Genomic DNA, 14,105 nt, shown 5'->3' on the forward strand with positions numbered 1-14,105 from the left:
ACCTGGCGTATAAAAATTTGGTAAAAATTATAAAATAAATTATAGTTTTTTCGTATGATTATCGATATAAATTTCCATCGTTGTTCGTACCGTATTATTATTATATATTAAAAGTGTTAAGTGAGAATAAATACCAACGGCTTCCGAATGAATTGGAGCGAGTTCAATTTTTTCGTGACCTTGTGTGCGCCCTTAACAATCTAAGTGAATTTAAGCGTCCGTTTTCCGTTTATTTAATTAACAGATTATTTAAAATGCTTCTTTTTATCGCCAATATGATCCTTTACGTAATCGAAATTTATATAAAATACGTAATAATATCGAACGAACGGGTTATCATTTTTCATCTAAAATTACTTGAATCGAAACTATTTCGCCAATGAATAGGATCCTTTAGCAGGCCTTTTTTGCCATTTATTTTTGAAAAAAATGAAATACGTAGAATGTTTTTATTAAGAAAAAAGAAATTTTAATTATTTTATATTTTGTTAGTAAAAGTAACATTAATTTACAGGGTTCTTTTTAATTCTTTCCGCCCTGTGGGCACTAAGAGGGCCTCTTTTCACAAGCACATTATGGGTTCGGCCAGGAGATCGAGTGGTGAGGAACGGGGCCCGACATATCCGGACGGACCACCCCCGAAAAATTCCTGGGGATTTATCGACCCGTCCGGGCTCGAACCCTGAGAGAGTAGGCTGCCATCCGAGCCGGAAATTTAGAGGGTTAATGATAGCCAGATAGCAAAGTCGGTAAACCAGATAGCTTGTCTGCTCTAGAAGACCCGATTAAAGTTCAATTTTGACCTCAAAAAGTTTCTCGGAAATTTGTTCCTGATATGTCCTTTTAGAAGAAGTGCTTTGAGTGCTCACAGAGCGAAAAATTCTTTAAAAAAGTCCGAAAGAAAAATCACAGATAAACAGATAAAATTAAATATGAAGTCCTTTTTTTATTTTGATCCTTAATTTCGACATATCCGGATAATGAGTGATTTATTCAGGAAATTTCTGATCGAGTTCTTTCCCTTTTATCTTATATTTAGAAGATAAGCGGTAAAGAAATAATGTGAATTTCTAACAAGAATACTGTATAGTAATTAAAATACAGTATTTATGTTTAAATTTTAATAACTTCTTTTAAACTTTGAATGTTATCATATTGAAGAACAATGAACAAGAAAAATTGATTAGCCATTGTTTCGATTTACTCATTAAACAAATAATTAAATATTATTAGCAGTATAATAACAATGTTATTAAATAATTTATATTAAATAATATACCGGTATATTAACATTTAATTTTATATGATGAAATTTTTACTTTTTTACTTTCCCGGCTGTTATATGTAACAGAGGGAAAGTATAGCGATCGGTCAAAAAATGACCCCCTCAAGATTTTTACATTTTTGGACTCATGACACCTTGAGTTGTTAAGAAATACAAAAAAATTCAGAGGTTTTTTTCTGTATGTATGGATGTTAGCGTGTGTGTAGGGGAGTCGATTTTGTTCATCCTCTTTGAAGCTTAATAACTCCTGTGCTTTTTGTCGAAAATTTCTAAAATTTTGCAGGGAGGTTTGTTTATTAGGGGGATTGATGCTATTAAATTTTAGTGATTAAAGGTCCAGGGGTGGGGAGATAAAAGGGGTCATGTGTATCTCTAGTAGGATCGGACTTAATGACGAGTTTATTCGTTATTAGCATTTACAATTTTTTATAAAACTCATCTTTACCCTCGAAAGTAAGCTTTTCGACATTTTATAATGGTTAATATAATAAAAAAATTTTTAAATAAAATATGATAACAGATGGAGCTACCAAAATTTTAATTGTAGCCGGGAAAGTTGAGCAATTCGTTGGTAGTTTATTTATTTATTTTTAATTTGTTTTCCAGAGATTTTGTAGATTTTGTAGAAAACTGAAAACAGACATTTAGATGAATAAAATTAAGGAAATTATAACTCTTAATTACGAAGAAATTTTTCCGACAGACTTATACGATCTCATATATTTCAAATATTATAGAGTTCTTTGTAGATTTCATTTAAATAAGAAGGAAACGAGAAAAAAAAAGGTCATTTAGAAAAAAGAAAATGTTAAAAATTCAATTGTACAGTGTACTTATTGGACACCATATTTGGATAATCAGTCTCTTTTCCTCTTCTTTTATCATTAAAGTACACGTGGAAGCTCATTTACAAATTTTTTGGAACGTGCATAAATTTGTTTTGTTTTTAGTATGAAAAATTTCCTTTTAGAAATCTTATGAAAACATTTATCTTTTCATACGATTTTTACATTATAATTATGACAATGATTAGAAAATTCCTCCATGAGTATTAATATAGTCAAACTTAAAAATATGAGGTTAAAATTGTATTTTCATTTATTAGATTCTTTTATATGTTTTTAATTATAATACCATGTTTTCGAAATGTACCGTATACTGTATATCCTGCTGAAGAGTGCTAATTGAATAAGCCTAAATGCATTCCAGGACATCAAGCGTTAATGAGTAAAAATCAAAAAGGTGTTTGACGAATCTTTAGGTCTAACCATAATAACAATAAGGCCAGCGGGCTCATAGTTATTTATTACTAATTAATTAAAATTTTAAGTTTTTATATTACAGTATATTATATATATAATCTATATATATAAAAATGAATGTATGCCTGTCTGTGTGTTTGTCCTTCATGCATTACCACACCATTTATCCGATTGCCATGAAACTTCGGGAAGTTGTTTAATACACTCCCGCGAAGGTTTCTGGCATATGTGAAGACCACCATTTCCCCCTTTCAAAAATATATTAATATATGGATTAAGGCTTTTATGTCCAACAGATGGCGCTAACTTCCGACGACCTAAGTTTGCTTTTCTGTGAGGCATTATGCTTTTCTGTGAGAATGAACTAAAGCAGACAGAGCCGGATTTACCAACCCAGGGGCCCTGGGCACAAATTCGGTTGGGGTCCCCCCTTTAAGAGTGGGCAAATTTGATGATTTAGAAAATTTACACAAAATACTGTACTTTCAATTAGATTTGAACTAGGAAGTTGTAAATTTCATTTAAAAATAAGGTTATTGTAAACATACATATATTTTATTGTGTAAAACTAATTATTTTAATTTAACTGAAAAATACCTGTGAAATTTTTTCCCGAAATTTTCCGATGTTTCATAGGCTTTTTCCCGGGTTTGGTTTTCTCTGCCTGTTGTCCTCATGATTAGGCCACACTAGGCTGTCGCGATAATAGAAAAAAAAATTATGTTTAAACATAATTTTTTTAGTTTTGTGGGGTCCCTTGGCACAGGCCCCAAATGCCCTTATGTAAATCCGGCCCTGAAAGCAGATCATTTTCTATCTATCTATATAAATAAAATATAACGTTTGTTTGTTCCTACCGATTCCTTTGAAATTTTGACACAACGTTGCATTCGAATACGCACGTATTTTTATATAAGGCCAGGAACACACATGCGTAAAATTGTGTGGCATAAAACTGAATCAGAAATCAGCTTTCAGTTCAGTTTCTCTTTTACGCTTTTATGCCAGAACACAACGTATAAATTCTGGCCGAATAGGAAACATCATTGCAACTAACAGTGCTAATTTTATTAATTTTTTCCTCTCATATATCTATCCTTTGTACAGTACCTTCCATTTTTCCTCCGCTTTCTCTGCTATAATATAGAAAATTTAAATTAATACACATGTATTCTGAATTCAAATAAAGAACGTGTGATCTAAATACTAGGCCTATATATCGATTCTACTAGACCTACCTGTTATTTGAAATTTTGCACCTATAGCCAACCATAAACGTTGTTTAAATACAGTGTCTTTATACATGACACTGATGTAGTCGAACGGATTCAATAAAACTCCTCTACTTCATTTATTTTTCGTTTTTCGAGATTGTCACAATTGTAGGGTTAACCCTCATTGCCGCCATTGTTAGAATAAAAACCACGTGTCTACTTTGATGTCACAGAAAAGTCTTCTCTTTATTGGAGGAATTTTGGCGTAAAATTTCTACGGCGTAAAATGTAGAGACACGCTCTACTCTTTTTTCAGTTCTGTTTCAGCCAAAATTTCAGAAAAATTTTTACGCTTTCTGTTTTATGTTAGATTTTACGCCGAATTTTACGCATGTGTGTTCCTGGCCTAATATACATGTCGAAATTCCCCCTACTGGGGGAGATGGACGGGATTAAAGCTTACCGTGAAGAACTCCGCTTCTATTATACTATTTTACATGCGGCTTTTTGCGTTTTTGATAGCGTTTTAATAGGTTACGTCAACAGAATATACACTAAAAAGGGATTTTTCGATATTTCCTTGCGAGGGAGAGGGATTAAGGCTTACTGTGAAGAACTCGGCTTTTATTATACTATTTTAGATGCGTTTTTGATTGCGTTTTAATAAGGTACGTCAAGAGAATGTACACTAAGAAGGGATTTTTTGAAATTCCCCACGGGGGAAGTGTTATACATTTGTTATAGATACATTTTGAGCCACAACAACGCGTGGCCTGGTCAGCTAGTATATTAATATATTATAATATTATTAAATATATTAATTATATATTAATAAATAAATCGACTCCCCCTCCTGAAAAAAAATAGTTTGCACTAGGGTTTCTCAAACGGGATCCCGGGATCCTGGTTGTTTTTTTAACCCGGAAAATCCCGCAAATTTCTTAAAAATTCACTTTTTTTCATATTTTGTGTTAAAGTTCAGGGAATTTTGCTAATAGAAAGTATAATTAACTCATAAACTTTCAAAATAAATTTGTATTTATTAATTTTAAACCTACTTATTAGTTTTTTAAATTTTTGCTCGTTATGGCATATTACAAATGGTCAATAATAATCAATAATCAATGCGTAGCTTATTTGTGGCAGGACTCTGAAAATTCTTTACTTGTCAGAACCTGTAATATCTGGAATAATTGTGCTTATGCTGTTTTAGTTTTTAACCATGCCCACTAGCTTCAATAACTGCGTAACGCCAGGTTGTGCAAATTGGGCAAAGATACAAACGAGTACAAAGTCTGCAAGTATGAAGTTTTTCTTTATAAACCTAATTACTAAAGACAAACGAACTGCCGAATTATTGGGCTATGATGTTTCTATTAATGCAGCCGAGGTAGACAAATCACTGTACATTTACTATACATTACGACTTCACTATACATTACAACATATGAGCTACAGAAGAAGAAGGACTTTCTAATAGCCATTGCTGAACATTATCTGAAGTGAACAAGAAGTGTCTCTGATTTGCTCAGGAACACAAGAATTGGACAGATTCTAGATGGGAAAGAGTAATGTAGTCTGACAAATTATGTTTTCAACTACACCATGCAGATGGAAGGATGAGGATATGGAAACAACACCAAAGCATGGATAAATCTTGCATTATTGCTACTATGCAAACTGGTTGAGATGATGATATGATCTTGGATGCGTTTTTTATGGGCTCTTTGATTTATGTCTGACTGCCCAATCTATGCTTTGTGTGATATTCAAGACTAGGGTTTCTCAAACAGGATTCCGGGATCCCGGTCGTTTTTTTAACCCGGGAAATTTTTCTTATCCTGGGAAATCCCGCAAATTTTTTAAAAATCACTTTTTTCTTATTTTATGTTAAGGTTGAGGAAATTTTGCAAATAGAAAATATCATTAACTCATAAACTGTCAGAATACATTTGTATTTATTAATTTTAAACCTACTTATTAGTTTTTTTTTAACTTTTGTTCATTATGGCAGGTCACAAATGGTCAATAATCAATATGTAGCTTATTTGTGGCAGAACTCTCAAAATTCTTTACCAGTAATATCTGGAATAAGTGTGCTTATGCTGTCTTAATTTTTAACCATGTTTAGTAGCTTCAATAACTGCGTAACACCAAGTTTGTGCAAATTGGGCAAGGATACAAACGAGTACGAAGTCTGCAAGTATGAAGTTTTTCTTCATAACCTGATTATTAAAGACAAACGAACTGCCGAATTATCGGGCTATGATCTTTCTATTAATGCAGCCGAGGTAGACAAATCAAGAATACTAGAGAACAAAAGAAGTACTACAATCTCGAAAACGAACTAGAAATCTTTCAGGATACAGATGAAAACACATAATATTTGTTTTCTCTTAAATGCATTAAACACGATTCCAATCACATCAATTGAATCCGAAAGGGCATTCTCGGTAGCAAGACTTTTTATTACTAAAATAAGAATTAGATTGAGTGTTCGGAGTATTGACTATCTTTGCTTTTTAAAATCTTATAAAAATTTACAATAATATTTTATATTATGTTTTATTTAAAAAACGAAAATTACTTCTAAGTTAGTTAGAAGTTTGATCTAAATTCATTTTTTCTTTAAATTTTCAACTCAATTTGATCACATTTTTTTATTGTTGTATGCAGTTTCCAGCAAACTTTAATAAATTTTTTCTATTAGTGAACATTTCTACATAATTCAAAAATAATTTTTAATATATATCTTACACAGCGCTATTAATATGATTTTGGAGGTTGCAAACGTATTAAATTACTTTAAAAAACAAAAAATAATTATAAAATTTGATTTCAAGATATTTTGCATATCTTAAAAATAACTAATTCTATCTCGGGATTTTCCGGGATTCCGGGAAACAGTTCACTTTTATCCCGGAATCCCAGGACAAGCGAAAGACCGGTAAACGAGAAACCCTTTTTTTTTTTTTTTTTTTTTTTTTTTTTAACTCTTTCCGCCCAGTGGGCACTAAGAGGGCCTCTTGTAGCAAGCCCATTATGGGTTCGGCCAGGTCCACAATGGGGCGGCCGGGTGGTGAGGGACGGGGACCGACATATCCGGACGGACCACCCCCCGAAAAATTCCTGGAGATTTCTCGACCCGTCCGGATTCGATCCCGGGTCCCCCAGGGCGGTAGACTGCTAACCTTGACCGCTCGGCCATCCGGCCGCAACGAGAAACCCTAGTTCGCACCACTCGTGCGGAGTGAATTCATTTTTTCGGGAGGGGGTGACGACTTATCAGAGTGTGGGACCGCAAAAGTATGTCGACTTATCCAGTAGTGACGAGTTAAACGGTGTCGAGTAAACCGGATTTTTTAAAACAGTATTTGAAAAATTCTATATGTTCAGACGTGAAGTCGCGATAAAAACGAACGAAACAAACTGGGCCATTCGGCCATAACGAATGCCGTAAAAAGCAAAGGTGGTGGAGACGAAGATAATATCAATACAAAAAATATGAAAAATAATATAAATGCGTACATTTATAAAGAAAAAAATAATTAATTAGTAGTATTAAATACACTTCTAGCTTTTCATATTTTTACAAAATGAACAAATAATAAAAGTGTTAGAATAAAATTGATTAAAGAAATTTTAAAATTTCTCCAAGTGTTCTATTAGTTAATAACTGCATGATAAATCATTCTCATAGGATCGTCATGCAATCAGCAGAATTGATGACGCGTTCTGCTGATTGCGTGTCGGTTAACTTAAATATTTTACAGGTTACTTAATACAGTATTATGTTTTATTCCATTTTATTCCTGGAATAAATAATCATTGTAATAATAATGCTGAGATTTTTTCATATTTATTAAGGTTTCCTCTGTAATAAAAATAATTTAATTAAATACAAATAGTTTCGTCGACAAATGAGATCGAACAATTTGAAAATAGAATATTAAAATAATATTTATGACGAATCCAATCTTGTGTACTAGAAAACAGAATCCGTCAAGCATTTAGCTAAATTGGTATCTAAATCACTTCAATAATAATGTTCACGAGTTGCCCAATAGATGATCAATCCCTATTTAGATCTTTAAAAAAAATCAACAACAAAGAAGCACCATTAAAACATCCTTTCTCAAAATACCAACGTAAGATTTCATTGCTTTTATCAAATAGACGTATGGCCGAGGCGGTAAAATTCAAATCTGCCTCTCTGGGAGACCCAAGTCTAAATTTTAATCGGCTCTGAAGTGTTTACAGGTTGATTAACCTAGGAGTAATTGATGGAACAAAGGCGACACAACACAAGAGAGATCTGCCAAGAGGAGAAACCCGGGAGGACTTTTATAGACCTAGTTTAACATGACACACGTGAAAAAATCACGAAAAACTCCATGAGACCAGCCCTTTTTGATTGACGTAGGTCTAACGAATTTTCCTCATTAACCCGTCCCGTCTATGAGCTTGAGTAAACTCATAAGCATTATTTAAAAAATCCTTCTAGCAGAGCCGGATTTTAGGAGATTGGAGCGATTGGTACCAATCGGGCCAATCGCCTAATCCGACTTGAAGGGGCTCCGCATCACATCAAAATTTATATATTTAAAAATAGTACATGTTACAAAAATAAATATCTAGGTATATTGTTATGAAAAATAAAACAACATATTTCAATATGTAAATTAACTGTTAATTAATTTTGTTATTTAAAGTTTGAGGGGCCCTGCAAAAAAGAATTCAATCGGGCCTCGCAACTATTGGATCCGGTGCTGCCTTCTAGTATCCTCCACAGACGAAAAGATTTGACGGCCAGATAGCGGAGGCGGTTAGGGCATCATCCTACCACTTTTGAGACTTGGGATTGAAGCCGGACGGTCGAAAACACCAGGAATTTTTCGGGTGTGGTAAATCCTGAATATGTCGAGTCCCATCCCTTAGCATCCAGCCGCTTTCACTGCGGGTCTAGCCAAACGATAGGCTCAATAAAGGCTCCCTTTAGTAACTGGTGCCTCAGAGTAAAAAAAAGTAAAATAATCCATTTGTTATTATAAGCCATAGAAACTAGGATATATTAATTTTACTTTGTTCTTTCCGCCTTGTGAGCACTAAGAGATCCGTTTTAATCATACCCATCTTGGGTTTAGCTAGGTCTACGATGGGAGACCGGTTGTTGAGAGACGGAGTCCGTCATATTTGGGACAAACCACCCACAAAAAATTCCTAGAGTTTCTCGCCCGGATTTGATTCCGGGTCGCCTGGAGCGATAGGTTTACGGTCCTCTATTAATTGATAGTTTAAACTACACTTGGAAGATTGGCGTAAATTTTAATATACTAATGATTTCAAAACATTGCTTTTATATTCACTTTGCCTGACCAATATCTAGAAAATTTCACGAGAACAAAAGACCTCTACATGATTAAATTTTGCATTGATTATATTCACTATCTTATCTATAGCTCCATTAATTGAATGTCTTCTATCGGTTTGCTAGTCTCCTTGCTGCCATTTTTTGTTTATTGATTGTTCATCTAATTAATTAAATAAGTGAAACGTTGACGAAAATATTTCTACCTATTATCATTGAATGCCTCGATTAATTTTATGTTTCAATTAAACAATAATTTTAATAAATTTATCAGTTAAATGACAGGGATTTTTTAAAAAGTATTTTAGAGCTTTAAATTGTTTTTATTCATAATTTTTCTAATACTCTGAATTCGAATCCAAAACCGTTAAAGAACAAAGAATGACCATGAACAAATGAGTCATTAAGCGATAAGATATACATTTGCATGCGATGGTGCAAGTCGAAAATTTTGATTATATTTAAAAATAATAAATTCTTCTTATCTTGCCGAATTATTATTTCATAATAAATTTGAATAATTAATATGCATTCAGAATAATATAAAATTAAAAAAAAATTTTATCTTAATTTTGTTTACGTTTATATATCGCCAGGTGGCCGAGTTTTTTAACGTAGGTGGAAATCCCTATACTCTCGTAAACAAGAAACGAAGGGAAATTTATAAATATTAACAATTTTTAAATTATTTTCGTATACTTTAAAAATAATTTATAGTGATAAATATTATTAATTATTCTCAAAATGGAAAATAAATTCGAATAAGATTAATCGACGTTAGTGTGACGTAATCGAACTTAGTCTCGCTCCAACGTGCGTCGTTCTCTTCTTCGAACCTTGGCTTTGGAATTCACACTCGTGGCGTCACGTGGGTGTCGTAAAAGAATCTACTTTTTTATATATTATAGAATATAAGTCGTCAAGTCGTGTTCTAAAAGGATAAAAAACAACATAAAAAGAGAAAAATTAAAAAAGAAAAAAAAAATATACGAAGAACGAAGAACCATCTGGATACGAAGGTTAGGCCTATTGAAAGAAGATGAATCCCAGCGGCCCTAGTTGTCCCATTGCCTCTCTCTACGTCGGCGATTTACATCCTGATGGAACAGAAGCTATGCTTTTCGAAAAGTTTTCTACTGCAGGACCAGTTCTTTCCATCCGAGTATGCAGGGATATGATCACAAGAAGATCCTTGGGTTATGCCTATGTTAACTTCCAACACCCTCAAGATGCAGAAAGAGCCTTAGATACCATGAACTTTGACTTAATTAAGGGAAGACCAATTCGTATAATGTGGTCACAGAGAGATCCATCGCTTAGGAAATCTGGTGTTGGAAACGTTTTCATCAAGAATTTAGACAAGAGTATCGATAATAAGGCCATGTATGATACCTTTTCTGCCTTTGGAAACATCCTGTCGTGTAAAGTGGCCACCGACGAAGAAGGTAACTCTAAAGGTTACGGTTTTGTACACTTTGAAACCGAAGAAGCGGCTAATAATGCCATTGCTAAGGTAAATGGCATGCTGCTGAACGGTAGAAAAGTGTATGTAGGAAAATTCATCCCGCGAAGGGAACGAGAGAAAATGCTCGGCGACAAAGCTCGTCGATTCATGAATGTTTACATCAAAAATTTTGGTGACGAACTGGACGATGATAAACTGAGAGAGATGTTCGAGAAGTACGGTACGATCACCAGTGCAAAAGTGATGGTCGACGAAGGCGGTAAGTCAAAAGGTTTCGGATTTGTTAGTTTTGAAGATCCCGAGAACGCAGAGAAAGCGGTGGAAGAATTAAATGCTAAAGAACTTGGTGGAAAGCAACTGTATGTTGGTAGGGCACAGAAAAAAGCCGAAAGACAGGCGGAATTAAAACGTAGATTCGAACAGTTAAAATTGGAAAGAATGAGCCGCTATCAGGGTGTTAATTTATACGTTAAGAATTTGGATGATGCTATCGACGACGAACGCCTCAGAAAAGAATTTTCTCCGTTTGGTACAATCACAAGTGCTAAAGTCATGACCGATGCCCACGGTCATTCTCGTGGATTTGGTTTTGTGTGTTTCAGTTCTCCGGAAGAAGCTACAAAAGCAGTAACTGAAATGAATGGAAGAATCATGGTTTCTAAACCACTTTATGTTGCTTTAGCCCAAAGAAAAGAAGACCGTAAGGCTCATCTTGCTTCACAGTACATGCAGAGAATGGCCGGAATGCGAATGCAGCCGCATCTCGGTCAAATGTTTCAACCGGGAGGAGCCGGCTATTTTGTACCGACTATGCCTCAAGCCCAACGAGGATATTTTCCGACTCAAATTTCACAAATGCGAGCCACGCCACGCTGGACACCACAACCGCCATTGAGACCGAGCGGTCAACCTACCGGTGGTTTCCCGGCAATGCAGCCTGCGCAGTTTGCTCGTCCGGCTCCACGTCCTACAGTCGCAGCAGCCCAAACCCAAGGAATTAGAACTAACATGAATGCAAGACCCATCACCGGACAACAGACCACGCCCGGTCCGAGAAGAGTCGCCGCTCTCGGTCCGTCGGCCGCCGTGGCCGCCGCCGCCCGTCCCGCGGCCATACCGACGGCCAACGTCGCACAGCCTTGTCCTCCCGCTTACAAATACACAGCCAACATGCGAAATCCTCCACCGTCTGTCGTTCAGCCACCGGTCGTTCAACAGGCCGCAGTCCACATCCAAGGACAGGAACCGCTGACCACTTCCATGCTTGCCGATGCCAATCCACAAGAACAGAAGCAGATGCTGGGAGAACGTTTGTTTCCGCTCATTCATCGCTGGTATCCAGATTTGGCCGGAAAGATAACCGGAATGCTGCTGGAGATCGACAACTCCGAGCTGTTGCACATGCTCGAGCACCACGAGGCCCTGAAAGCAAAGGTGGACGAAGCCGTCGCCGTTCTCCAGGCCCACCACGCTAAAGAAGCAGCATTCAAGAAGGAATGAAAAGAAGAAACAAAAATTTCTTAGTGTATTTTTTTTTTTCGAATTTTACTAATATAGAAACTGTATTGTGTGCGAACTGTTTGAAATGTAGTTTATAGAGTTTGATATTATATATATTAGCTTTAATGTTTTCCTTCATAAAAAAAAATTAAAAAAACCGCCCACGTGAACCCCAAGTCTGCCAAGGTTACAACATATAATAGTAAGAAAAATACAAAAAAAAATAGCAAAATTTCAAAAAAATAAATCTTAAAATATAGAAAAAAAATAATTAAAAAAATTAGTTTATTAAAAAAAAACAAATGTTTTTGACTCTTGCTAAATGTATTATGTTTAATTTTATTTTTCATTCTTGTAGTGAGTAGTACTTGGGTTCTTGTGCTTTATTCTTGTATTCTATTCGAAGTTATTAAAAAAGGTTGTTGGAAAAAAGTGTTGTTTTTCTTTGTAATTCAAATACACAATTACAATGGTTTTTCATCAATAAACTTTGTATTTAAGGGTCTTCGGTTTTATTTTTGGGTTGGCATTGCCTGTGTATTTTTGAAATTTGATAGTGATTACTCATGTTCAATTTTGATGATTCGGTGGTACAAAAAGTTTAAAATTGCCAAATCGTGTTTATGAATTATTCAGCTAATTTAAACGAGAAAACTTGATTTTATCGGGTTCGATCAAGTTCGTGTCCTTCACCTATAAATTTATATCCAAAAAATTAATTGCTTCAATTTCTATATAATAATTAAGCAATAACAAAAAACACTCGAATTTCGTTCCTAAACTATTTATAGCTTTTTATATATTGCAACCAATTAACTTTCCAAGACATTTCCTTTTGATTCTGGATTCCGTAGAAAATTGCCCGACGTTTCTTTTCAAAGTAGAACAAATATTTAACTCGATATTTATCGATTGTAATTGGTTAATGTTACAGAATCGATCTTCATTTTTTAATTATTATTACGGATTATAGAACACACGTTTCGAAATACACGGTTTTGCATTTAATTTCGAAATGATAACACGTCACAGCGATAACGACGTCATACACGTTTCCGCAGGGTATAACGCTTCTAAGGATAAAGTAGGTTTTGCGTATGGTATATGTACTGTACCTGTTTTACTTTATTAAACAAGGTTAAATAAAGTAAAAATAATAATGAAAAACTTTTGATGGTGACGAAGGTCTTTTAAACGCGGGTCTAGGACGAATTAACTTGTTTTATTGGTATCGAAAGTGATTTTTTTTTATCCTTGATAAACTGTACTACAGAATTCGCCAGATAAACTTTATCTATCGAAAACATATTTTACGAGTTCACAATAAATGAGCTGCTATGTATTACAATTAATATGATTTTTGTTTGTTTGTTGATTATAAAAAATTAAACTGACTTGCGAAAAAATAGAAAGAAAACACATCCAAGTTTTCATTACATTTTTGTGAAAGGTTCATGAGTCATGGGGTCAAAGTCTGACTAACCATTACTAAGCTTATCTCGTTAAGTGACTTAACAATTTTTTTAAAAAAATTTTGTAACAAACAAATTTTTAAAACTCAAATTAAATAATTAAATTCTTAATTTTTTTCAAAAATTGATGTGGTTTTTACGGGAATATTTCTGTAAAGTAATTGACGACAAATTTATAATCTTCCTTTTCTTTAAATTTAAACACGAATAAATATTTGATAACTTCGTATTAAAATAGCTTATTTTCACAAGAAAAATAATATACAGTGAACAAAGGACAGCTAAAGAATTCATTATATCAATATCCCACTACATACAGTACATAATGAATAGCAAAGATCTACAGAAATATTCCCTGTATTGGGTGGCCACTATATCACCAGTCCACTATGTGAAAATGATCATCATCAGTCACTTGGCATATACGTTTATTATATTTATTTACCGTTTTTCTATTTTAAACCATCAATATATAGTTACTCAACTGTTATAATTATTTTTAAAGTTAATTATGTTTAAGTGGAGAACAGAAAACAAAA

At 34.1% G+C, this 14,105-nt stretch overlaps 1 protein-coding gene across 1 annotated transcript; it reads left to right on the plus strand.

Moving 5' to 3' along the window:
• Positions 1–9,928: 9,928 nt before the first annotated feature.
• On the plus strand, positions 9,929–12,526 carry pAbp (poly(A) binding protein). The gene has a single exon (XM_067272922.1). The coding sequence runs from the start codon at positions 10,169–10,171 to the stop codon at positions 12,092–12,094; it is 1,926 nt and encodes a 641-aa protein (XP_067129023.1). The 5' UTR covers positions 9,929–10,168; the 3' UTR covers positions 12,095–12,526.
• The last annotated feature ends 1,579 nt before the right edge of the window (positions 12,527–14,105 follow it).

This window comes from Centruroides vittatus, unplaced genomic scaffold (assembly GCF_030686945.1).
Source record: "Centruroides vittatus isolate TY-2023 unplaced genomic scaffold, ASM3068694v2 contig_459, whole genome shotgun sequence".
Classification (NCBI taxonomy): Eukaryota; Metazoa; Arthropoda; class Arachnida; order Scorpiones; family Buthidae; genus Centruroides; species Centruroides vittatus.

What these genes read in the sequence shown, in the direction of transcription:
- pAbp (XM_067272922.1), top strand. Translation starts at nt 10,169, where the DNA reads ATGAATCCCAGCGGCCCTAGTTGTCCCATTGCCTCTCTCTACGTCGGC.